The sequence below is a fragment of the Calliopsis andreniformis genome, chromosome 9 (assembly GCF_051401765.1).
Source record: "Calliopsis andreniformis isolate RMS-2024a chromosome 9, iyCalAndr_principal, whole genome shotgun sequence".
Classification (NCBI taxonomy): Eukaryota; Metazoa; Arthropoda; class Insecta; order Hymenoptera; family Andrenidae; genus Calliopsis; species Calliopsis andreniformis.
The window spans coordinates 12,279,017-12,303,650 of NC_135070.1; the positions used below are offsets into that span (position 1 = coordinate 12,279,017).

Consider the following 24,634-nt stretch of genomic DNA (forward strand, 5'->3'; position numbering starts at 1 on the left):
ACGCGCGTTTAAACGGGCAGGCTTCGCGAGAGCGGACGGGACAATGTGCTCGTGACAGGACGGGGGTCCCACAGGAGTCGAGATCCACGGAGGGCTCTGCGGAGGATAGTGATCGGCCGCGTCTTTGTTCCTGCGTGCTCCTTCTCGATCTCCTCCTCCCCGTGTCGTAGCTGCGAAAGAAGGAGGACGAGAGTGACACGTCTTAGAAACGGATAAAACGTGGGCGTTGAGTGATTGTTGTCGGTGCCAGTTTCCATTCGGAGTCATGAGAGATACCAGCGATATGATGGAGGACGCCTTGTCCGAGGTATGTAATAGCTGATAAATCGGCCTCGTTTCGTTTCCCTCCAGCCTGCTCCGATCGGACTCGTTTAACCCGTTGCACGGGACAGTGTCGATCGGTGGGTCCTTTGCTCGCGGTCTCGCTCGGTTTCGCGTCGATTCCTTGGGACACGACGATGTGTCGCGGAGCCTCTTGCTTTGGGAACGAGAGGAACGTGGTACTGAATAATGCCGCGGAGGAGGAACGGGGCAAGATTACGGGACACTTGCGCTGGAGAGAGTTAACTCCGCGATTTAGAAACACCTTGTGTAGTGGCCCGTTTATGGAGGTCCCGGCGAGGAAACGGGGCTACGCTCCGTGTCTTCCACCATTAAGCCTCCACTCTAATTTCCGAGCGGATCTTTCAACGCTGTGTTTATACGGGGCCCTAACGTTGCAATAATGCAACCATCGACGCTGATTACACGCGTCTGAAGGAAGGAAAAATGCCCTCCCTTTTCGCCCGCTGCTTCGCGGAAGTAATTTTCTACGCGCGGAGAAGTAGCGAGTGCTCTACTAGAAATTCCTTGAACGCTTTAATGCTGATTACTCCCTCTTAATGGGAGGGGGAAGAAAATTGCGTGACTCACGTTTTACCTAAATATTCGGGCTGGAATTTCCTTCGCGCTGTTGTCGATTAGATTTTTCACTCGATAGGGGAAACGAACATTTTTCTCGCGCGTAATGTACTTTTGTATAATTTCCTGTAAAGAGATTAACTTCGAGTAACTTGATTTCTCTCTTTGCTTGGAAATTATTATTATGCAACAGGGGCATCAGGAATGTAGCTTGTTGAATATAAGATTAGGTAGCTGGATAGCAGTTGATGAATATTTCCTTGCAACGTGAATGCTAACTTTAACACTTATTAGAGTGTATGTTCAGGGTTCGTATCTTTATGTTCTCGGATATACAGTTTGTTTAAACTTCAAAGTATGAATTTAAAAGTCACACGAGTACATTGACTAACAAGTGTTTTTTATGTAATATTATACAAATGTATAACTACTAGTCTTAATGTATCACAGATAAACATTTGTATGTCTGGTCGAATATACACTAAAGTAAATTTTTTCTTGAATTCGTTTCATAAAATCCCTGAGAGCACAAAGGTAAAGAAAATGAGTTCATAAAACGGTTTATAATACCGAGGAAACGAAATAACATTTAAACTTAAAGCATATGTATACTGCACACATGGGACATGCGTAACTATCAACTTACATAGCATTATAGAGGGTTAACACGTTTCATGCTCCGCGTACTTACAGTACACGTATGCATATTGCAAGAGGAACTTTCATCAAATGAATAAATGAATGCAGGAAAAAAAAGGTTGCAGTTATAAAGACTTAAGACCTGCAGATTTATGGTAGCAATTATAAAATTTAACACTATTGCGTGTTTCTTTTAATCCTGCTTTTCTATGACATAGAATATTGAGGTTTCGTTTTAAAAGCAGATTTAACTTTCTTCGAAATCTTGAGATTCCATAGCGACATGGAACGCCAAAAAATGAAGTTGTCTCAGATAATCGAGAAGGAAACGTGTACTTTCCTTTCGCGGGATATTTTTGGGAACGAGCCTGCGCGCGAATTTGCACCTGTTTGCATCACCTGTGATAAATTACTGTATTTGGATTTGCTCGGTTCACCATTGTCGGCCGATCGTGTTATTTTGGATTCGATGCACTTTCCCGTTGCATCGGCGCATTGAATTTCGCACGTATGCGCACGGGATCATGAATCCAGGACCATTATCGGTTATGCTCTTCCGTGTCTACGGTAAATTTGCATTCGTTTTGCATTCGGATACACTCGCTCGACTTCTATGGCTTCCTTTATGCGCGATTCATTCGACCCTTCTGTACGACGAGTTTCTATCTCGTGGCATACAATTATTTGCCTCTCAATATTTTTGCAACTTCGTCGCAAAGAGAAGTAGTTTCTCTACAGTTTCTCTTCGTCACAAATACGTAGAAAATATATTCTATGTTCATTGTCGTAGATCGATTGAAAAGACAGACTTCTTCTCTCGTGAAATCCATCGAATGGTTCACATTCAATTAAGAAAATACCAATGTCGTGACAAACAACTTTCTTTCCTACTACAGAAGCTGCTTCGCTACAATTTCATCGCCAATTAAGAGGACTTCGACTTTAGAAGACAATTTTCCTTCTTCCCACAGAACCAGTTCGCTACAATCAACCGACGTTCTCACGATTCAATTTCTTTGAGCATCCACGATCACTTTCGCTAAAGAAGCAATTAATTTTTTCTTTAATTAGCTTGTCTTTAGATTATGTACTATAATTCGTAAGATAAATATTATAATTGAGAAATATATTTTCTGCTGGAAAGGGAATTCTTGTTTTCTAAATGACTCGAAGTGCCTGAACTTCAGGGACTTAACACAGTGGAAGAGATTCTGTCCGTGCACCCTCCTTTGAAAACTAAAGAACTCTTCAAGCTGGTCTTCGTTAAAGTTTCACCCAAAACGGAGCCACTTGGAGGAACGTAGCTCGTTGAGAATACAGAACGTTCCGAGCTGAGCTGGGGGAGATATAAAATAGGTTTAAATTGTGTGCATAATACTTGTACGCTGGAGAAAGAAAATAGTGAACTTTAATTACACGAGCGTATTTGAAAATAGCATAGAAGAAAATTATTTCGTTTACAGGAAAGTGAGTTAGTTAATTAAACTCACTGTTACCGAAAGACAATTTGCAAAAGGAGAACACAGAAAGTCTCATCAAGGTTTCAAAGCAAACTAAATTAATCTCGAAATTAGTCTAAATTAATTTACTCGGTAATAATGAAGAAGCGAATACAATTTAAAACAAATACAAGGAACAAAAAATTCGAAACGGAGATGGTATAATTTACTATAAAAACAGTCGATAAAAATAAAAATACTTGAAACAGACAGCTATTTTCCCTCAGTTCTAGTTCCAAGCGTAATAGAACAAAATGTCTAGAGAAGGATTTTGTCCATAGGTGAACAGGGAAGTCGCGAAAACCGATGAAATCCGTTAATTGGATTCCATCGAGTTTCCAATCGTGCGCAACTTTCCGTGGAGTGTAGCAGCCTCCTCTGTTAACGGAACAAAATGTGTTTGTTGCATGCCTATAAATAGAATGCTTGCCGTTTAGCGGGTAATGCATCGATCGCGCGGAGGAAATGTCGGCCGACGTACATATCAGGCTTGCTTGTCGCTAATTAAAACGTTAATGGCACTCGCGGTGTATCAATTAAAGTTGACGCGTCCGTGTCGAGTGTATTAACAGTAACACGGTGCGTTTAATAATCGTCGTGTCGAGAGAATGTCCCTCTCTGAGCTTGAACCCCGCGGGGTTGCCTTCTGGAACGCCTGAAACTCGGCTAAATGGTAAACTTCATCGTCAAACTTTTCCCATTTATTTGAACGACCCAAGATTGCATTGAATCTGTATGAAATTTTAATTAAAGGCAACTGGTATTTCTGATGGTTCCAGGATCTAGAGCAGGGTTTCTCAATGGAGGCCATGTGGCTCCCTAGGGGTTGAACACAGAATTTTCGGGGACACGTGATGAAAAGGGAGGTGAGGACGAAATGAAAATTGAGGATAGGAAAAAAAGAGGGAGGAGGTCATAGAGGTGGTTGATGGTCGAGAGAGAGCTACAAGCTAAAGAGGGTTGAGAAACTGTGATTTAGAGAATGTTTCAAAATTGATTCTTTGATAATTTTGAGATCTTGATATTTAGATATTTTATTAATTATTGTTTACAGGATCTGGTTAATAGAAACTGGAAATTTTGTTAGCTAATATTTGATTCCATGATAAGTCTCTCTATGATCTTGCAGCTATTAAGTATTGAGAGTTGATGACATTACTGAACGTCTCAAATTTCTGTGAACAGAGATCCTAGATCAACGTATCGGTCTCTGAATATTCTCGAAATTTCGAAGAAGGCTTCACTGTTGAAACATGAGCTTAAGGAAATTCAGTTTTGGAGCCTTAGTCTCTAGGTACATCTTCAGGTTCTATTGTTACAAAGATTTCAAGGAAGTCTTCTATGTTTGCGAATTCTGACTTACTTCGAGTCTCGGCGAGCTCGTAGATAAATAAATCTACCGCTAGAATTGTTTGCGGAACGATCGGCCGCGAATGTGTAAGGAAAATCACGGTCCCAAGCGTCTGTTATTTCTGCTGTAACTCCGCTCGATTCCTCTTCACCGAGCGTTAGCAATTATTACTGAAGAAACACTGTTTCCCTGACGTAACGACCTAGGAAATTATGCAAGCGTTCGCTGCCTCGAATGACAAAGTTCGAAAACGCTGCTCCATTGGCTCGATTAGCAATTCAATTAACGTGCCTCTGTCGGGGCTCCATGATTTCGCCGATCCGCGGAAAAACGAGGAGTCTGTCGTGAGTTCGTAACTTACCTTACGAAATTACCTATGTAATTACACGTATGTAGAAATTTCTGTCTCCTTTTGTCCCTTTGTGTCTGTAATGGAATGCAGCAAAACCTCTGATTGTCTGAAATATAAGAAGATTCAAACCTGAAGTACCTTTTTGATAGCTAGTTTTCTTATCTTTGACAGACTGTTGTTAAATAATTGTTTAAGTATCAATCAATGTTCTACTGAATTCTTATTGTTACTTATTATGTACTTGGGATATCTTTAATTTGAAATTTAAATAATAGAAATTGGATTGTTGAGTACTGTCCTTCAATTCACTGATTCAGTTGTGAATAATTGGGACTTGGATGACGGAGGTTCTATTCTATTTTAAAGTAAACATTTCTGAAAAGTTTTATATAATAGTGAAATGACCATATGTAGACACAATAAAACTTTACATTATCCACTTCGTAGCTACCATTAGTGGATTTATACACTAGCTTCCCTCGTTACAGTCGCTTTAGCTTTCAAATCACAATCAAAGCTAAAGCAAATATCCAGAATAGCCAGGGTAAAAAGATATCGATTGGCGTTAATTAAAGCTGCGTTCGAATGAAAAAGTTCAATTCCAATCTCCTCGAAAGCAGTTGCACGAGGAAAAACGGGGCCACATTTTCCTTGTAGTTTCTCCATTCTCCAATTTCCACTGCTGGGAACGTTTCATCCGCAATTCTTCCGTATTAAACAGCGCGTCAAAGGGAGGAAAAACATTTTCTTCTTCGCCTCCCTCTGCCACTGGTTACGGTGGCGGGCGGGGGTGGAGGTTTTCAGCGTTCCAAAGACCCGAGGGGGCGAGTCGCAATTACATAATTCACCGTCGCATCAGGATCTTGATAAAATACAAAGTGCGATTACACGCCGGCTGCCGCATAAGTTCCCGCCAGCAGATATTACTTTCCAACCGCGAATTCTCTCCTCTTTGAACTTCTCCCTTCTGGCCAGGTACGTGTATGTACAGGGTGTTCCAAAATTAAATGATAATAAATGATGGATGGTCGTTTTGGTGGTGCGTTATGAGAGTGAAAAGCCGAGTCTGAAGTGTTAATTGCAATTCTTGGATAACAATCTTGGAGCTTATTTATTTTGTTTTTACGAGATGTGTACATGTATTTATTGTGTAAAACAATGGAGACGATTGATAGGTATAATTTTGATCGATGTCGCTGCGTTGGCACACAGTATGTACAGTTTTGAATACCATGCTGTTTGCATTTACTTCTATTCATGGAAGGTACAATGGAAGTCGAATCCAATAGCTTTTGCCCACCCAGTATACATTATATGTACATACGATGTCGATCTCCAGCTAGATTGCGGTTTTCCGCGTAGTTGCAACTTTAATCGGAGCCACAATGCTTCCTCATGGATCGATTCGAATTTCCACGGGGTGTTTCACTCCTTTTGTCATTATTCTACGATGGGAAACTGTTCAATTGCGCTCAATGATGTTTATTTATGGGACTTGGTGAAAGTAATCGATCGTCGTGGAAGATTAATTCCACTAAGAGCTCTTCTTCCTTTTCAATGATGCTCTTAAATCTTCTTAAGAAATTAAATTGCATTTTATTCTAGCATGCTTCATTCACGATGATTCGTTCGCTAGGGTTACAATTACTTTCGTGAAGGATCTGCAAATAGACTTTGAAAGTTGTAGGTCCTCCAACTTTCGTCAACGACAAAAATTTCTCTCAAAATTGGACTCCAGCGAGCTATTGCAAGAATTGTCTAAGTCTGTTATGTTTCATAGAAGTTTGAGCAACTTCCTTCGACCTTACCCGCTCTCCATCTCTTCTTTTGAATCCCTTATCAGACCCCCCTGCCACCCTCGACTCTCATTCCGCTGACGTAGAATCTAAATTTCAAATGGAAACTTATTTCGTGACCGAAAACTTTCCGCTTTTTTGCGCAGCCAAACTTCTCTTTGAACTTCTTCCCTCTTTTCCCGCCACCTAGCTGTTCCCGTGAATTCAATCTGGCGCGAAGCTACGACTTTCTTTGGAAACTTTTAATACTGTCCGCTCCTGAACAAATAAAGAGTTGTTTGAAATGGGTAATATATAATTTGTACGTAAATACGTTTTGTATTTCGGAATATTGTAACTTCTACTTTTCTTGCTATTCGTAGAATAGTGTGGAAAAGATAAGGTTGAGAAAATATAACTATTGCAAATTGAAAATGCTCCAGATTTAAAAATTTGTATATTTAAAAATTTGAATATTTAGAATTCGAATATTTGAAATTTAAAAATTTGAATATTTAAAATTAAAAAATTTGAATATTTCAGATCTAAAAATTTGAATATTTTATAGTTTTCAAGACCTTGTGCATTTCAATTTCCACGATAGGTATATCAATCCCCATTTAATAGTGTCATAAAATTATTACTGACTATCGGTAGATTGCATGCACCAGTATGAATTGGCACGTACCTAAGTGATGATAATATTTCCTTGCTTATGTGCATGTTGGATCAGAATCAAATATACATACTGTCTCTCTTAATGCTGAGAGAGCATTATCGGAGCTATACAACGGTGTCTCTGTTAAATGTCCCGTTTTATCGCTTCTCGGTGTAAAATCGATTTATAACATGCAAAAACGAACGAGCTCCATATCTGTATTTACGATATATCAATATATCGTTTACGAGGCGAACTCTATGTTTTGTTGCACTTTTTACGAACACCTTGCGCATCCGCTTCGCGTAAAGGTATCGATATTCGATATCACTACCTGCCCGATAACTACGTTTCAATAAAACGGCCAATCTATAAAAATACTAGGAGAAAATTACAACTCGAAACTCCTTACAGACTTTTATTCCTGTGGATTAGTCAATTACCTATATCAGCACTCGTGCTTGCACATAGTAAGCTCTTCACAGTTTCGTTCAATCAGTTACTTATTATTTAATCATAATACCTACTACCAGAAGAAGACAAAACATTTACTTTAAACTATCTATTTCATTTTGATGCCTCAGATTGAACAAAAATATTTCTTCTCGCTGCTCCAAAATAAACTTTCTTTACTACAGAGCAATAAGTACTTTCCTTGGAGCAATATTGTCTCCCATTAGGGAACTCTAAATCCCTCCTTACAGAACGTACGCAGTCATAAAGTGCTCGAAGTTTCATAGTATGTTATAATAGTTCACTCTAGTCAGTTAAGAGATTGTTAAATCTCGATTCCGTGATTTTATAACTCCCCTTCAGTTGTTACGTTCGCCCGTGCGCGTACAAATCTGATATTTAAATTCCCATAATCCGTCATGAATTTTTATTCCCCCGAGGTGCGTCGTATTATCGCTCGGCCATTCGTTCCTTCCTGCCCCTTTAATTACAGGCGACACGCGAGCACGGATAGATTTAAATTCGATGATTCGATACGAGGAGGATTCGGCGCGGCCATCGACGGGACCGTTTATTGTATCGAGTCAATATTTTACCGCCTCTTTCTCTGCGCTGCACGCTTTCCCCCTACGAGGTAAAAATATTGGTTTTCGATACGAGGTAGTGCATCGACCTGGCTACAATGTAGCTACGAGAATTAAACGGTACACGGAACACGTGGATAAAAACGGTGCGTTCACCCGAGAATGCGCATTCATTAACGACCGTTGCTTATTAATCTTATAGGCCGTATCGAGCTTCCGTCTGATCGTTATTACGTCCCCATTACGCGATTGCCCGACACGAACGCGTCAGAAATGGAAAAAATCGCAGGTGATCGCGACTGTGGCTTTCACTCGAAACTGTACACGGTTGGACTGGATTCGTTTCGTTCTGCTCTTAACTATAATTCCGGAACTATGTTATCCGATTCTATGAAAGCAGATTTTATGTGGAAAAATTCATGGAGAATATGGAGCGGAGCTTTTTTGCTGGAGCCTCTCCTATCTGGTAAAGTAGATTTTTGATAGAATACTTTAACTGTTTTATATACATAAATATTGAAATTGATGGATGATATATTTTTACGAAAATATTATGTGTGCTTGGATAACTATATTTTTTCTGTGTGTATGCGTGTCAGTTGAATCTCTGAGAATGGATTCTGTAGAATGTATTTAACTTCTGAATAACTGACTTTCGACACTTTTATCTATTACTTAGTGTAATTAAATGTTCGTTTAAGCGTACTGGAGCAGTTCGTACAGAAAGGACTGACGGAAATAAGACTGTGTCATTCAAAGTTCTAAAATTGTGAACAATACCTGCTCATGAAGAATTTTCTTGTGAGTTTTTTCTGTTATTAGAATTTGTTGAATATTTCGGGAGTTAAATGAACGAATGAGGAAGACAGTTTCTCGAGTATAATTAATTAATCTACTTCACACTAAGACACTGCGGGGGTGAACGACCCGAGGCGTTGTTAAAATTCCTTTGGATTTGCAATTTAGATTGATGACGGGGCGACGAGTGCACCGGAACTAATTTGCGCGAGCGTTTTATGGGGCAAATTAGTTGCGTTTATCGGGCATTTATGCGCGTTTAAAATTGATAAGTCTGATGAGGGGTTGCCCGATCCGTAACGAGGTTGATTCACGATTACCGTTTCATGGTTAAATTAGTCTGATTCGTCCAGAAATAATATGGAATGGAAACGAAGATTTCATTCGGAAATTTCGATCCGGAGAAATCGAGTCCTAATTAAAACCCTTTATTCTTAATTGCGCCATTTAAATGTTAAATTGTACCATGCTACTTTGAAATTATACTTTCCTGGCGTGCAGCTTTTCAAGTCGTATATTTTACTTAAGTACTTTGACATCATTCATTGCTTTAAACGAATATTACTGTTGTTGAACATAAATGTAATAGTCACATAATGCTACTCAATTCAATATCTATGAATGTCAGCGTCGTTTCTAATGTATTAAATTCCTTCAATTGTTCATGTGATTCATTTAGATCTCAAGTTTTTAATATTGTTAGTCGTTTAGTTGATAGCTGCTTGTAATCTTATTACTCTCATTTCTACTGCATTATACTTCAATCTTTCTTATATTATTATTTCTTTTTTTCACTTTAGACTTATCGTAAAGGTCTTACTTAGTACATATTATTTATCTTGTGTTTCTCCCAGTATGTCAAGAGACTATAAGTTATTGATAAAATCCTGTTATTGAACATATTTGGAGTTTAAATATTTCATACTCCAAGTGAAGAGGACGAATCTGAAAGAATAAAGACACGGTTCTACTTAATGTTGGCACAAGGCTATTTGTACTCTCGCTTACTCGTACGCCTCTGTTCCACGCTAATCCATCTTCTCCTACGTTCATTTTCTACCTCGTTACAGACTTTTATTTAACGAGTACATAGTGGCCTGCCGCGCTTCCTTCTCTTGTTTTCGTCGCAGAAAGCTGACGCTTTGTTACGTAAAGTATACTGATTTAAAAAGAACAAACCCTTGATAGCGTCTTCTGTCGCGGGCGTTCATTGTCAGTGATTTTATTTTTTGTTTGTGATTAGTGGTGAATAATTCTCTATGAAATATGATTCAGTCTCTTGTTAAACGATTCGAGTTGAATTCTGGCCTAGGAGAATGTTTATTTCATAAAAAAATTACTAATTTAATTTGATCAAAAATAAGAAAGTTCCCTCTGGGTGAAAAGCAATGAGAAAATTGTGGACATCAGATAAGAAATTACGAAATGAAATAATTTTAATAATCAGTAAAACTTTACTGTTGGATCTTGATAAAGTATTAAACTCTTAACTCTCTTGAAGTTCAAAGTGCTGCCATCAGCATTCGTGCTTATTCAGGTTTTAGAGGATTGCAGATTTCCCTATTCAAAGAAGATAATGGAAATTTAACATTTCGACCGTGACGAACTTAGAATGGGATCACCGTTAAATGGAAAAGTTGATACACTGTAGTGTACATACACAGTACTGCACAGTAGTCCTCTTAACTTGTACTGCTTCTTTGTTCTCGTAAAATTGCATTTCTGATGGTTGTATCCTTGTCCGTGTCAAGGCCTCAATTAACTTTAGTTCTGATGTGGAAACCGGGTCAGTTTGTAGAGGAGTTTTATTTGCTTGTGAAATCAATATTGCAGATGTGCTATCAATCTTACGACCAACAGAAATAATCCCGCATACATAAAAAGATATGTTCGAGCACAAAACATTTTTCTCTCCAATATCTCATTTTTAAGAAACTCCAAAATTGAGCAATTTTTATTACCAAATTGAGGAATACTGTTCTGCAATTGAAATTTATTACATAATATAAAATAGCATCCGTTGTAGTTGAATTATTAATTCGTCGATATCCTTTATATTTATCACCAACGTTGAAGTTGAGGCTGATAATGGATCAAAGAAAATCTTCCCCTTAGCAAAGCCTTTATAAACGAAATCCTCCTTTCACCGATTGGTTCTCTCTTATTTACTCAAGCAATCACTCTCTCCAACTAGAGCAAGAATTGCCATCGTTATTCTTCCATTGAACCGAAAAGCAGAGAGCTGTCCTGGAAAGTAATTTAAGGCTGGAAGAGGAGAAGGATAAGGCAGGAAAATACGGACACAGGGGAATGAAAAGATTGAATCAGATGGAGGAACAAATTTCCTTCCCGTCGTAATAGAAAGGTAATTCCGTTTTTATCTCCTTGCCAAGTTTTCACTCCGACCAGAAGTTTCAGTCTCTAAAACGGAGTCGCGTTGAAAGTCATCTCGTTTGCGTTTTGTTCGACTTATTCTATCGGCGTTTATTACCCTCGTTTCGCGTACAATGTCCACCATCTCTGCCCGAGGGTGCTGGCCGCGAAACGAAACAAAATCCCCTTTTTTACCTTCCTAGCCAGCGGAGCTGCTACCAAAGGGTGTTTCCTTCGTTGAAATTACAATGAACCGACTCGTGTGCTCGGCCCCAACCGTTCGATCGATCCGATTCCCGTTTAATCACGCATAAATTGAGCAATCCACTTTAATTACGAATTCGACGTTCCGTGGAAAGAAGTTATTGCGCCCCAATATGTATTTATGTATTCCGAGCCACTTTTGCAGAGCATCTGTCTGAGACATGCTTCCTGATACATTCAAATGGGCACACTTTATAACAGTGTTACCTTATAATCGTATATGTATATTTTTTGAAGAAATTGAATGTTTTCTTCCATCTTTTTTTTATGAAAAAGAGTTTCGTAATTCGCAAGTAAGATGGGATCGTTGTGTTCGACGATGACTGATAGTGGTATTTTAAGTTACTTGATACTATCATTATTGAGTTTTATTATTTTTTAAGAAGTCCTTTTAATTGAACGAAAATTATCTACGGTTGTGTTATAAAGTAAGGCCTCTTTGTAATGTATGTATTGAGTATTGAAATTATAGGCAGGAGGTACCCACTCGGTTATAATTTCGCATAAATTTTTAACTAGGTAATTTAAATGTTTAAAATGTTGTGTGCTCCAAAAAATGTAACTAATTTGAATTGCTGATACAACACAGTATTCAGGAAAAAATATTGATGAGTTCTTATGGGTGGAGCAAGTCCACAAATTCCCACCCCTTGGCCAAGCAGATAATTAAAGAATATAAAATATGTATGCGAGGATTTACATACATACATATTCCCATGCAAGATTAAGTTTTTTGCTCGATTAAAACTGTACGCGCTTGAAGATTCCCTGACCGCCTGTTTAATGCGCTTTCGCGTCATCTCGTGAATTACCTCGTTTGGCGACGAAATCACCAAGGATTTTCAAGAATTTTGCACCGGTTTCAGACCTCGTAAACGACTAAAAAAGTCCCTCCCTTAACATCTTCTTTCCTTCGTTGATGTTCCAAAATTCACCAAACAAAAGTTGCAAATAAATTCAAGAACCTCTCATTTCTGTACCTAAGATCCAACGTGACCTAAGTCCCTCTCTGTTATTTTTCAGGAGAGTCGAGAAGCAAATACGATTACCCATTCCTTAACATAGTATTTAAATTACTCTATACTATTCAATTTCATTCACTTATAACATATCTTAACTAAGTCCCCGTTATTCTAATAAAACGAAGAAAAAGCAGTAAGATCCTGTAGAAAACTTAATGTTGAAAAATATGGACTCGGGTTAGTCTGGCTCTCAGGTGCAGATTTATTCCCAAGTTTCCCCTGAAACAGAAAAATTGCAGAAATACAGCCTTCCCATTGAAAAAACTACAGCGATGAAAAATGAGGCAATAACGAGGGCTAAAACGACAGGAGAGCAATATGAAAGCCTCCCCTTTTTAATTTCCAACTCCATCGCTTTTCGCCACGCAAGCAGCTTCCTTTCGCCCTTCAACGACCATCCGTTATTCTCATCACGTTCCACAGCCTCGGAAATAAATCTCGGCGCGTCGAGGATTTTTCGATCGACCCTGGGCCAAGGGTCCCAGCCACCGTAAAATTAGGCCCGATCGTCCCAGAAGAAAAATCGCCACTGGACACAGGCGCAATATAACTCGGCCACCGTAGCTTTCCACGTTTACTGCCCTGGTGTCTCTGGGTCACTGGGTGCCACGCATTTTCCCTCACCGCCACCGCTACCCTCACTGCTCGCAATAAATTTCCTGAATTTACGGACGACCAAGGTCAGCCATAAACCGGCCACTCGGTAGCGAATTTGCTTGGAAAAGTTGGCACTGTACACGGATATGGGGTTCGTTGATCCTTCTCAGCTCTGTTCGAGCACAGAGGGTGAGGCGTAATTCGTTCTGGGAGCAGGAAGGGACTGATTTTTCGTGTGAAAATGAAGGGAAAATTTGCGTTTTTGAAGATTCTTTTTGTCTGTTTATCGTTTACTATTTCTACTTATATTATGCAATTGGAAGAGAGAACTGGGAATTCCAGGAAGTTAACTACTGTTGTTTTAATTCTTTCTTTTTTGTCGTAATTTGGCACTCTCGGTAATTAAAAGTAGGTGGATCTCTTTGATGTTTAATTAACGAGGGAGTTGGTGTATATCATCCTATCTTGCAGTAAAATTCGGATAAATGAAGAAGGTACGAGACGAGTACTTGTTAAAAATATAAAAACACTTAAATAATACAGTAGGTAGGTACTTTCTCCATATAAGTGTCTCACCTGTACCCACTGATGCTTCATTTTTTCATTTGTGCCACAAGGCCTGTTCAGATTATTCAAGTTACTTCAATACAAGTAGCTTGAATGCAAATGATTTGAGTTAACTCACTTTACTTGACTTGGAATATCCTTTCAAGTTTCAAGCGAAGAGGTCCTTTCAACTTTCCCTTGCCTTGAAGTACAAGGTGTACTATCACATCAATCGAAATAACTTGACCTGTGTGAACATAAACTTGATATCAAACTACTCAAATCCAAATGTCTCGAATTCAACTAACTTGACTACTCTCTAAACAAGTCTTTTCACAGGATATAATTAAATAACAAAACTATCTATTTATTCTCTATAAACTTGTCGTCTGCATCGATTGCACGAGCTGCTAACAAGCACACACCGCCTTTGCAGCCAGCTTTACTCGCAAAAAAAGGCAATACCAATATCAGTGAAAGATCGTGTCCCGCCCAAAGCGTAGCGAAACAAATCCAAGAAAAAGAGCACTCACGTTCCCGATAGCAGATTCTCGCTTTCTCAAGGCAGATGCTCGGCACCTTATAAAATTCCCAAATGGTCTTACGGTGTCCAGCGTTTCTTCCTCGTTCCCGCCCCATCCTCTGGTCGGTGCTCGTCAAGGAATTCGAAGGGCACTGTTTAATTCGCTGGTTAACGAACGCCGCTCGAATTAGCGCTGCGCAGTCGGGGATCGGTGGGGCGGGGAGTTTTATGGAAAATCGGGGGTAATTAAACGTTCGCGGCGGGACGAGCCACGAGTCACGGTCCCGTGCACCGTGCAATTTTGTTGCAAATAAGCGTCATTTCGGGAGAAAGTCGTAACGAGTGTTCCCCGATCACAAAGTGCCACGTTAATACGACCGAACCCTGCTCGGTTAATATAAATGCATCCGGACTTTTTGTGCGTTTCAATTTTTGGAAACGACCGCCTGGCCAGCCCCCCGTGTCGACAGGAGGCGCTGACAGCCCCGCGGAATCTCGTTAAGTCATCTGACGGACACTTTTTCCTTTTTCTTCGACGAAACTGACGTTCGGGCCACGGCCAGTGCCCACGTTCCCGTGGCTCTCGTTGCATTCCCTTGGCCTTCGCCGCGTCTGTCGCCCTTTATGACTATATTAAGCGCCCCACCCCCTGGCGATTGACTCCGTTTGGGATTCGTTAATGAAGATTAACATTCTGTACCGTCGATGCACCGTGTCTGTACGCGAAATTGCTTTCAAAGTAACATCGTGTAGTGTGTGGTACGATTTCGTAGCTTGTCTGGTTAGTCTTCTTGTTTGAATGTATAAGAAATTTTTGCTGGGAAGTTAATGCCTTGGAGAATCAAGGAGGGGTATGTATCGGAGCAGGTGATAAAAAATTCAGTAGAAATTTAGGGAAATGATGAGCAAGGTAATTGATCCTGTTTAAATATATATATGTATGTATACTTATCGGTGATTTTTGTGTTTCAGGACACGATGATGGACTGTGGTGGTGACGGAGGGCTTGAGGACTTTGTCGACCTCGCTACTGACGTCGCGGATTCGGCCCCGACGATTCGAGGTAATTAAACTCCTTTTTTTCTCTGCTTCTTGGTGGCAAGATATACTTCGAGGATGCTGACTGCAGCGTCTTTGTTTAAACCGAGAAGTCCTTTGAGGGTGCACACAATTAAGGGTGAAAAAGTTTTGATGACTAAAACACAAGTTCAATAATACTTAATATAATAATTGTAGCAGAAATTGAAGCTGATTCAAACTCGAATCAGATCATTCTATTTTACGAAATACAGAACAAAACTTGAAATAAAAAATTAAGCGTACACACTTCCATATATCTGTAAATCTCTCTGAAGAAATTAAATATCGTTTAATGAATACGTACAATTTTACGTTCACATAGAATCTAAACCAATTCAGAACTTATTATACTCTTCCAAAGGTACCAAACGTCCACGTCCCCCGTTGACTCATCTTTGCACAAAGAATTCAAAGAAACATTCTGCTTACAACTGCTTCCCTCATTTTGTCAGCTTCCTCTCCTCGCAACAAACAGCAGTTATCTTCCCGAGATTCTCATAAAGCCTCCAACTACCTAAGTCCCTCGTAATTCAAACGGTCCTCGCAATATCCTCAGTCCCACTTCCACTCCTAACTACCCTCTTGTTTTACACCCTCCTACCCCCAGAAACTGACGGCGCTCGCACGTTTTATTTACTCGTTAATTAGATCGCGAGGGGCGATGGTAGTAAGAGAGAACGTCCAACGTGTAACGAGACAGAATAACGCTGTCTGAATGACGGGGGTGCTTGGAGGGGGGGAGGGCGAAATTGTTAAGCCAAACAAACGTTCGACTGCAAGGGGGAAATTGGCAGGAATGCAATTACTGGACCCCTACTCCCTCCCCTCCCTCCCGCCGTTCGTACAAAGGGGAATGTTTTCGCTCCCCGAATATCCCCGAGACGGAATAATTATTTACAGCCGCAAGAAAACTCTTTGTCACGGCCTTTCACTTTGTGCCCCGTCTCGCAATAGAGAAACCGCTCGCAGGTAGCGCGTTATAAACGTATCATTAAAACGTTTCGTCCCTTTCGGAGCTCTGACACACTGGATTATTCACGAAAACGGAGGAAAAGCTTTCCTCGTCTGGTTTCAGGTTTGAGGAAAGTGTGCTGGTCACGAAACGGCTTCGTTTATGGCACAAGAAGGGAGGCTGGACGAGGTTGCTTCTGGTCACTGGGACAATATTCTGTGGTAGAATTTTTTTTTAATGATTCGTAGTTAGGTTATTATTCTTTTTTAGGAAATTCTAGTATACTTGACTGGGTTATTATGTCTTCGCTTAACGAGTTCTATAAATTGGCAGAGACATATGTATCTATATATAAGAAAGTAATTGTTACATTGTGGGAGTTTTTCTTACGAGTTGGATAAGTAAGTACTTGTAAAAGATCTTCTCATTTTAAATTCCTTCACACTCACCCCCAAACAAATTTTTGATCGCTTCTTCTTTCAATCTTCTTTTCGTCCAACCTTCTGCCATCATTCTACTCACAAAATGTGTATTTTCTACGATCTAATTATTTTCCCAATTATATTATCGTCTTTAAAAAGTCCTTTTTCTAGACTCTCCAATAATTGCCAACGTACACACCAAAATGCCACAGACACTCCATTTACAACCCCTTTAACAGAGCTTCATGAAGTTCCACACGCTGACAGTAAATTCTCGTTAACTGGAAAGAAGGAAACAGCAGGGCCACACAAAAGAACACCGTCAAGCTCGCAATTCTTGTGAAGTATACTCAAATGGTTACACAGGGGAGTAAAATCGAGCGACGGGGCGTGTGTAGTAGCTTCCGTGTTCTCGGTCCCACGAAGCCGAGTCAACGCTCGAGGAGCCGATACGACGAAGAGAGGAAAAGGGAACCGAGGCAATTTCTTCGCGGAGCAAATTCCTTGCGAGCGTGTCAGGCGAAATCGTCCAGGATCCCATGTAATTACGTCCCCCTGGATCGCGCCCGCTGTCCCAGCGACTTCACGACAAAGTATACCCTCGGTTTACCACTTTATAATCAGCCAGCTCGCCTCCCTCTCCCGTGGCTCTCGCTGTCCGCTTAAACGCGTCCCGTAATCGTTCCTAATTACCTGGTCTCCTCTCCTGGTCTTTCACTGTCGAATTGGAAGCCGTTTCGAGTCTCGTCTTGGGGGCGATTTTCGGTCACGCGATCCCTCGAAACCCGCATCGATCACGAGGTGTCCCTTGGACGTTGGTTTCACGCGTGAAATGACTCGCCTTCCGTCCTGGCCCAGCTCCACCTTCGAATTCTTCTGAGTCCCCTGGGACCGCGTTTAATTGCCTACCCTCGTGGCGTGGATCGGTTCTCGATCGATAATTTGTAGAGGACGAGAGGGATCGGAGATCCAAGCGATCGAGTCGCCCCTGTAAGTGTCTTTAATTGGCTCAGGCTGTGATTACCTCGCCTGTCGGATCGCCTGCGCTCCAGACAGCTTATATTCTTCCTGAATGGGTCTCGTTACTGTTAAAGGAATCGAAGAAGCTGTGCAGTACTGATTATTCGGCACGCTGGTTTCGTTCTGGCTTGAGAACAGCGTTGTTTTCGAGGGGAATGTCATCGGTCTACAGTTCAGCGAAGAAGATGCTCCGAGTGACTAATTGGCGCGACGTTTTGATTGTCTTGGGTCGTCTTGAATATCCTTGTTAACAGAGTTTACTGATTCCTGAGAGGTTTTGCTGTGGACTGTGGACAATGATTTCAATGGAGTCTTCGTAATGAAATTTTATAGTTCGAAGTAAATTGCAGCTTCTGTTGAAAGTTTTTATTGTGATTGTGTACGGTTGGGTTGGAGGATTCAATACGAAGGAATAATTGAGGTTGGAGAAATCAAGCTGTAATTTTAATAATAGCCTCTGACTCGTTTAAGCTTTTTTGAGGTGCATTCTACGCAATCTGCTTTATGTAGTTCAATAATTAAATCTGTGACATTGATTTCTATTTCGTTATCTAGCTGGGGATTTACAGCTGATTGAGAAACCTTAATCTTAATTTTTAATTTGTGGTACAAACAAATTTTAATATAAATAGGGAATAATTTAATTTAGAGATACATATCTATTGATATTGCATGTGTATTTATAAGAAAGTAATTTGTTGTAAATTGCTCAAAGTTATTTCCATAAATTATTTTCCATAATTAGTGAGTAACCCTCTAAATCTTGTTTGTACAATTCTTCGACCCCAGCAATCTGTGAATGTCGCTACGGACCTCGTTCCCTTGACTTTATAATGTCGTAAAAATAAAGACAAGCACTACCTCTCTTCTTCGGTGGTTAAACGCGGCTCTTTGTCAGAGGAAACAGGGGTAATCGAGTTTCCTCGGGAATATGGGAAATTCTGTAGCCTTCCTGCAAGTCAGGAACGTTTCCTCGATCCCTTTTACCTGCTTCTGTAGGATGCGTCAAAATCCCAAGGAAATTTTTATTTGACGTCCCAGTGGGAAAGGTTGGACACCTTTTGGGGAACTTTTTACTTCCCATGCTTTTTTGACACCTGGAAAAATTTGAACGACCTAATTTTTGTATGTATTCTAAGGGAACTACTTCAATGATGATATTTCAAATTATTCTATTTCGCAGTAGTTTTAATTAGAGAGTATGCTTTTCTTGGGAAATTTAACTTTTTATGGAGAGAGATTTTTTTCTTTCTTTAATTTAAAAATTTGAAAGGGGAATGCGCAGAATTGCTATCTGCAACTCGTCAAAAAGCGAGATGGTTCTTCTAACAGTTTCCATCGAAAGTTACATAAAAGTTTCACCCGAGACTCCCTAGGCGCTCTGATAAAAATAAGGACAGTTCAGAAGTTGCGAGGAGACTACCATTTGAGTTTCCATTTCGCTGTTGATGTTTGAAGTTAAACTTTTCTTGGTAGCCTCGAATTTTCGTGTAACATCTTTACTGAAAGAGTTATTTTACCTTAGGAATAAATTTTGCGTTTGATTATACTTTATGCATCCACTTTTATCTTAAATAATAAAATATAATTCGTATTTAAATATTGCCTTAGAATATTAAATAAGTGTTTATATTAAAGTCTCGGTATTCCATTTTCATTACATTACGTCTTATTACAATTTCATCGTTCTCTCATCCGAGCACTTCCATTTAATCGTTCCAACTTTATCCGTGTTAATATTAACGTATCCTACAGCATGTTCCACGAATTACCCTCAAACAAGGATAAACAAATTTCCAGGGAAGTTGAGCAAGCTTCCTTGAACTCCTCGAAAGCTATGGAACTCAAGGCAAGCCCTCCATCGATCCTTCAATCTCAAAGAGAGTCTAGAAGTCCATTTATAAGACTCATTAAAGTTCCGTGGATCGTTACCATTAATCACGAGAAACGATACGACATGTAGACGTGTCTCGTGTACAGGGCAAAGCAGCTTTCGTTCCGTATCCGCTGGCTCCTTTTTGAAATATGAATTTTACATGCTAATGGCGTCGGTCGGTTGTATCCACGCTCGGTTACAAACCGTAGGAATTTCAATCTTCCCAACGAAAATTGCATCGTGCAGTTTCATCGGGGCAGCAGTTGAATAATAGAGCGACCAGCTTCGATCGAGCTCGTCCCATCGATTTACGATCTATAAATTCCGTGCTCGTCCAAACAGAGCCATCCCACTTTCGCCCTTTACCTTTTCCGATGGATTCTGGCGATTGTTCGCTGCAGAAGATGCTCCTCGGAGAATTTATTCGGTCGACTTTTACGTGATCCTCGATCGACGTTCAAGGGTAGGAGAAGTTAAGGGAACGAGTTTATTTCTCGTTTCCCTGAGTGCTTTATGCCCCCTTTGGACTTTTTAACGACCCACTGGAATGATACTTCACGTCTGTCTCTATTTCACCTGATAACTTTTATCGATACTGTTTCAACAGTGTTTTCTTCTGCTAATGAAAAAGCTGGATAGGAAGACATCCCTTCGCTAGAAAGTAGTTTTCCCACTTTTTCTTTGAAGATGTAGGTTGTAAGGTAAAATTACTTAAGTCACATTTTTTTTTTTTAATTTTAATACATAGTGTTTTATGGACTCCCTTATTTTTAAGTAAAGAATTCTTTTAATGCTCATTTCCTTTTAATTCTATAATTCTAAATCTCAGTTGAGACATCAACTGAAATTTTTTAGAAAATGTGACACAGATCGTTTTACTTTACAGCCACAGATATAGGATCCCTTGTACCTGACGAATAACTCCACCTAATATAATACTTTATGCATAGTAATATATACTCTACCATGCATACGTAGTTGGACACTTTCACATTATTGGAAACGCATAAAATACCTACTCTCTTATATTTATACTAACTGATATTTAATGGTATTCTCAAAGATATTTGTGGACCTTATATAATCGTCTGAGATAAGATTTGTAGCTAAAAATATATTATAGAATTTTACTACCCAGTGTCTTTTACATATTTGAAATACGTGAAAGTGTCTAAATACTTAAGCACAGTAGCGTATTCGCGCACTAGTATCTCCCCAAAGGTGGAAATCAGAGGGAATATTTCAGACCCTTTTCTCTCAGATCGCAAACAATTTCTATTTTCGCTTGATCCATTTCCTGAAAGGCGATCGGAAGCCTTCAAGAGCTTCCACATCGTTTTTGGGCCTCATCCGTGGGACGAAGCCTTCGCGGATACGTCGCCCTTCCCGAGCCCTTTAAATCGTTGACTAACCTAACTCAATTCAGCCGCAACGCGTCTCGGAGGCCATAGAAAGGAGAGGCATTTAAATCTGGGTATCCCTGTGGGAACGTCCGGCGTCCACGTCCTAGGGGGTTGTCCTCGCAGGGAGAAAAAACAATGAACTCGTTTCTGGCTGGTCTGGACTCTCTTCTGTCGGTGTCGATGGGGACGAAGGAAAAAAGGGAGCTGCTAATGCGCGAGCCCCCTGAAAAAGTGTCCCATCGAGAAAAAGATCGCTCGACACGCGGGACGTCGAGTTGAACGAGCTGTGCGACCTGAGATCATAATCGGGATCTAAGTCCTTTGATAGAAAAGTCAGGTAGCTTAGGTCGTTCACGGAGCGATGGGGACAGAGGGAAGCGTTTCTTGGCGGAATTTAGTTCATTTGCATTATTGCGTACATCGTTTGAGGTTTTATCGATGCTCGGAGGATTCAGTTGGAGTAGCAGAGACACCTAATGGCATTTGAAATGGTACAAGTTCTATTTCCGTGGCCAAATGGAAGATTCAACTTCTCTGAAGTTACTTCCTTCGTCTCGCCATTTATCAACAGCTGTATCCTTCCCTCATCGTGCAGGTAAATACGATGTATCCATACGAACGCCGTTTCCATAAGCGGACGCAAATTTTGCTTCTCAACTGCTCTCGCCCAACGACAACATGTTGTTACATAATTCATAACAAGCCCGAGACCCCTCCTGCCTCTTGCCCGCCTTCCCACGAAAAATAATAACTTGTTCAAACTTGCGAGATTGCCTTCTGGATCTTCCCCTTTCGATTCAATTTTGCGAGATATTTTTATGATACCGCGTTACACTCTTTGAAAATTGGCTTCTGCAGTTTTGCAGGTTTGCTACTTTGCTTGTGGAATTTTTATCTGTCGATTTGTAAAACCTAGAAATCGATAGACTTAAGAAAGTCTGAAATTGTCGAATTAATAGATATTCGAATTTTTTAATTTTTTAAGAATCTGTGATTGTTAGATAGATATTTATTTATTAAATTGGTCAGATACTCTACAAATGGATAATGATGTATTCAACCTAACGAGATCCATAAAATAACAGATACTGAATGCTACATTTCAGAAGCTCTCTTTTTGTACCCTCCATCTTTAAGAGATCTAACAAAAAATGGATATCCACAGTTTCCCAAAATAGGTAAAACCCACGATTTAAATCCTCTCATGTTTCACCCTTCCCCAATGAACCCCAATCGCTTTTCCCTTCAACCTCCCTGTCTTCCAAGCTTCATCTTCCCTCATTCCCACTTCTTTCCTCTCACAAAGTGTATCCAGTGCTCTAATCAGCTCTCTTTCTCATCGTCCCCTTCTACCGAGCCACAGTTCGCCTGGCCACCGATCCCCGAAATATCATCCCATAAAGTATAGTTTAATTGAACACCCCCTGCGTCGATGGTATCCATGTAGTTCCCAGGAACAGGTAAGCCGAACTGGCCGTACCTGACGACCCTTCCTCCGAAGGATTCTCACAAGGGTGTGCGAATAAGGGGGCGCGTGTACGTGTACAGCGTGGCCCCTCACCACGACACGGAGAGGGGCTCGTGCGAAATTCGATGATTCGCAGGACGGATGATGGGGTGGGTAGCGACAGGTAGTTCCCATGGGAGGCTCATGGTGCAGGATTCCCACAGGAGAGCGCGAAACCGGGCCACCGAGTCGAGCCGAATTCCGGTCCTTTTTCATCCTCACGGATCTCAGCCTCTTCATCGAGTCTGCTTCGTTCTCTCGCGACCAGAGAATCGAGTTCTCTGGCTTTTCACGCGATCTGGTTCGCGCCCTCCAATGTTTCCGTTTCTCTGACATGAATCCGCGACGCGTACACAATTATTCCGCCACTCTTTGAACAGTCGACATTGACACAAAGCACCCGACAGGTTTCAATAGATCCCATCTCCCTGTTTCTCAGGGAGATCACTTGCTGTTAAGTTTAATTACCTCTTGTCACAAATCCGTTCCTTCGTCTGCACAGATGCCGCGGAGAGATTGCTCACGCTGCTGGGCATGGACGAGGACGACGATGACCTGGTGTCTTCGTCTGAAGATGAAGGAGTGGAGCTGGACGTCGACGAGCTGGAGGACGAGGAAGATGAGCGGGAGAATAGTAGGCTGCTGCACCAGCTGGCCGCTTCTTTGGCTAAGGAGCTGAAGCAGTCTCATCAGAAGCAGTCCGCGACGAGGCCTCTGGCGAGAAGTCCCTTCGACAGGGACCAGATGGACCTGGTGGACACCAGTTACTTGGAGCACAGTTGCCTTCAGGGTCAGGACCTCAAGGGGGCTAGTCGTTTTCACGACAGCGTCCCTGAGAAGCGTCAGAGGCAAGAGACGACCTGCTCGTTCGGCAAGGAGGTCTTGGTGGAGTGCCTGGACCAGCGTCTGAGGATGGACGTGGAGCCTGAGGAGCAGAGGAGCCATCAGGGGCAAGTCTCAGCGACCTGGAGCACAGGCTGGGACGCTTGCGCCACGGAAGCCCTCAGATACCTCGTCGAGGACGAGGGCCTGCCGCCTCATCATCCCACGGTCCTCGCCATGAAGGACCATCTGGAGCTGCAGAGGGAACGAGCCTTCGCCCAGTACACCACGTAAACGAATCGCCCCGATTTTATCGCCCGAGACGGTGTTTTCTTTTTTAAGGAAGTCTGCCTTTTGCCAAGAGATGCTTTCAGGGAGGGTCAGTCGCGATCGGGACCGATTGGGGCGAGAGGGTGTTTCTTGCTTGCAGTTGGGGATCGAGGAGCGAACATGGGCTAAACGATGCCAAAATCTGTACGCTTTTGGGACTAAGAAAGCTAATTTAGCACCTGCTGTTTCCGTATTAGTAGAGGAATGCTAAGTTTGATTGGAGATATTGGACTTTAGTAGGGCTGTTACTAATTTGTGTGTATGGAGCTTAAAGGCAGAAGTACAGAGGTTCCTGTTATAGTTACATTTCTAGGTAGCCGTGCGAAATTATGGGTATTTGAATATTAAAATATTTGAGAATCTAATACTGAAATATTTTAACATTTAAAAATTTAACAGATTGATGGAGATGGCAAAAAGAACTAACCCAACTAACTAAGGTCAGAAATCGTAACTATAACTAGATACTTTTACATTGGCGATAGTCACGAATAAGTTAGACAAATGATTAATAGTGAATATTCAGGAAATTAAATATTACATAGTCCCTTGCTTTACAAGGTTTTTTAGTCGTAGCAAGCTAGAATACAACCAGAAGTTATTGGTTAAAAGACGAACCATAGTTTAAACATAGATACTAAACTATTTCAAGTTATTATCGCGAGTAGTAAATCAGCCTATCATTTACAGAAATTATTATCCTTATCAGTTCTCCGAGTCCTCAATTTTGAATACAACTGGAAGGTATGATACTAGTAGAAGAATTCTTTTAAGAAGAAAATTAAGGTTTATCTTAAGGTGCCTCGTTCCCTTTTATGCTCTAAGCAAAATTTTAACGAACTGGTGCTTGAAACTTGTCCCAGATTCGCCCCTCAATCGCCTCGACGG

General features: G+C 40.9%; 1 protein-coding gene across 1 annotated transcript; it reads left to right on the forward strand.

Annotated features, from left to right (window-relative positions):
* The first annotated feature begins 168 nt into the window (after positions 1-168).
* On the forward strand, positions 169-23,710 carry LOC143183659 (uncharacterized). The gene is made up of 3 exons (XM_076385318.1): positions 169-307; positions 15,307-15,397; positions 23,097-23,710. The coding sequence occupies exons 1-3, from the start codon at positions 266-268 to the stop codon at positions 23,708-23,710; spliced, it is 747 nt and encodes a 248-aa protein (XP_076241433.1). The 5' UTR covers positions 169-265.
* Positions 23,711-24,634: the final 924 nt, after the last annotated feature.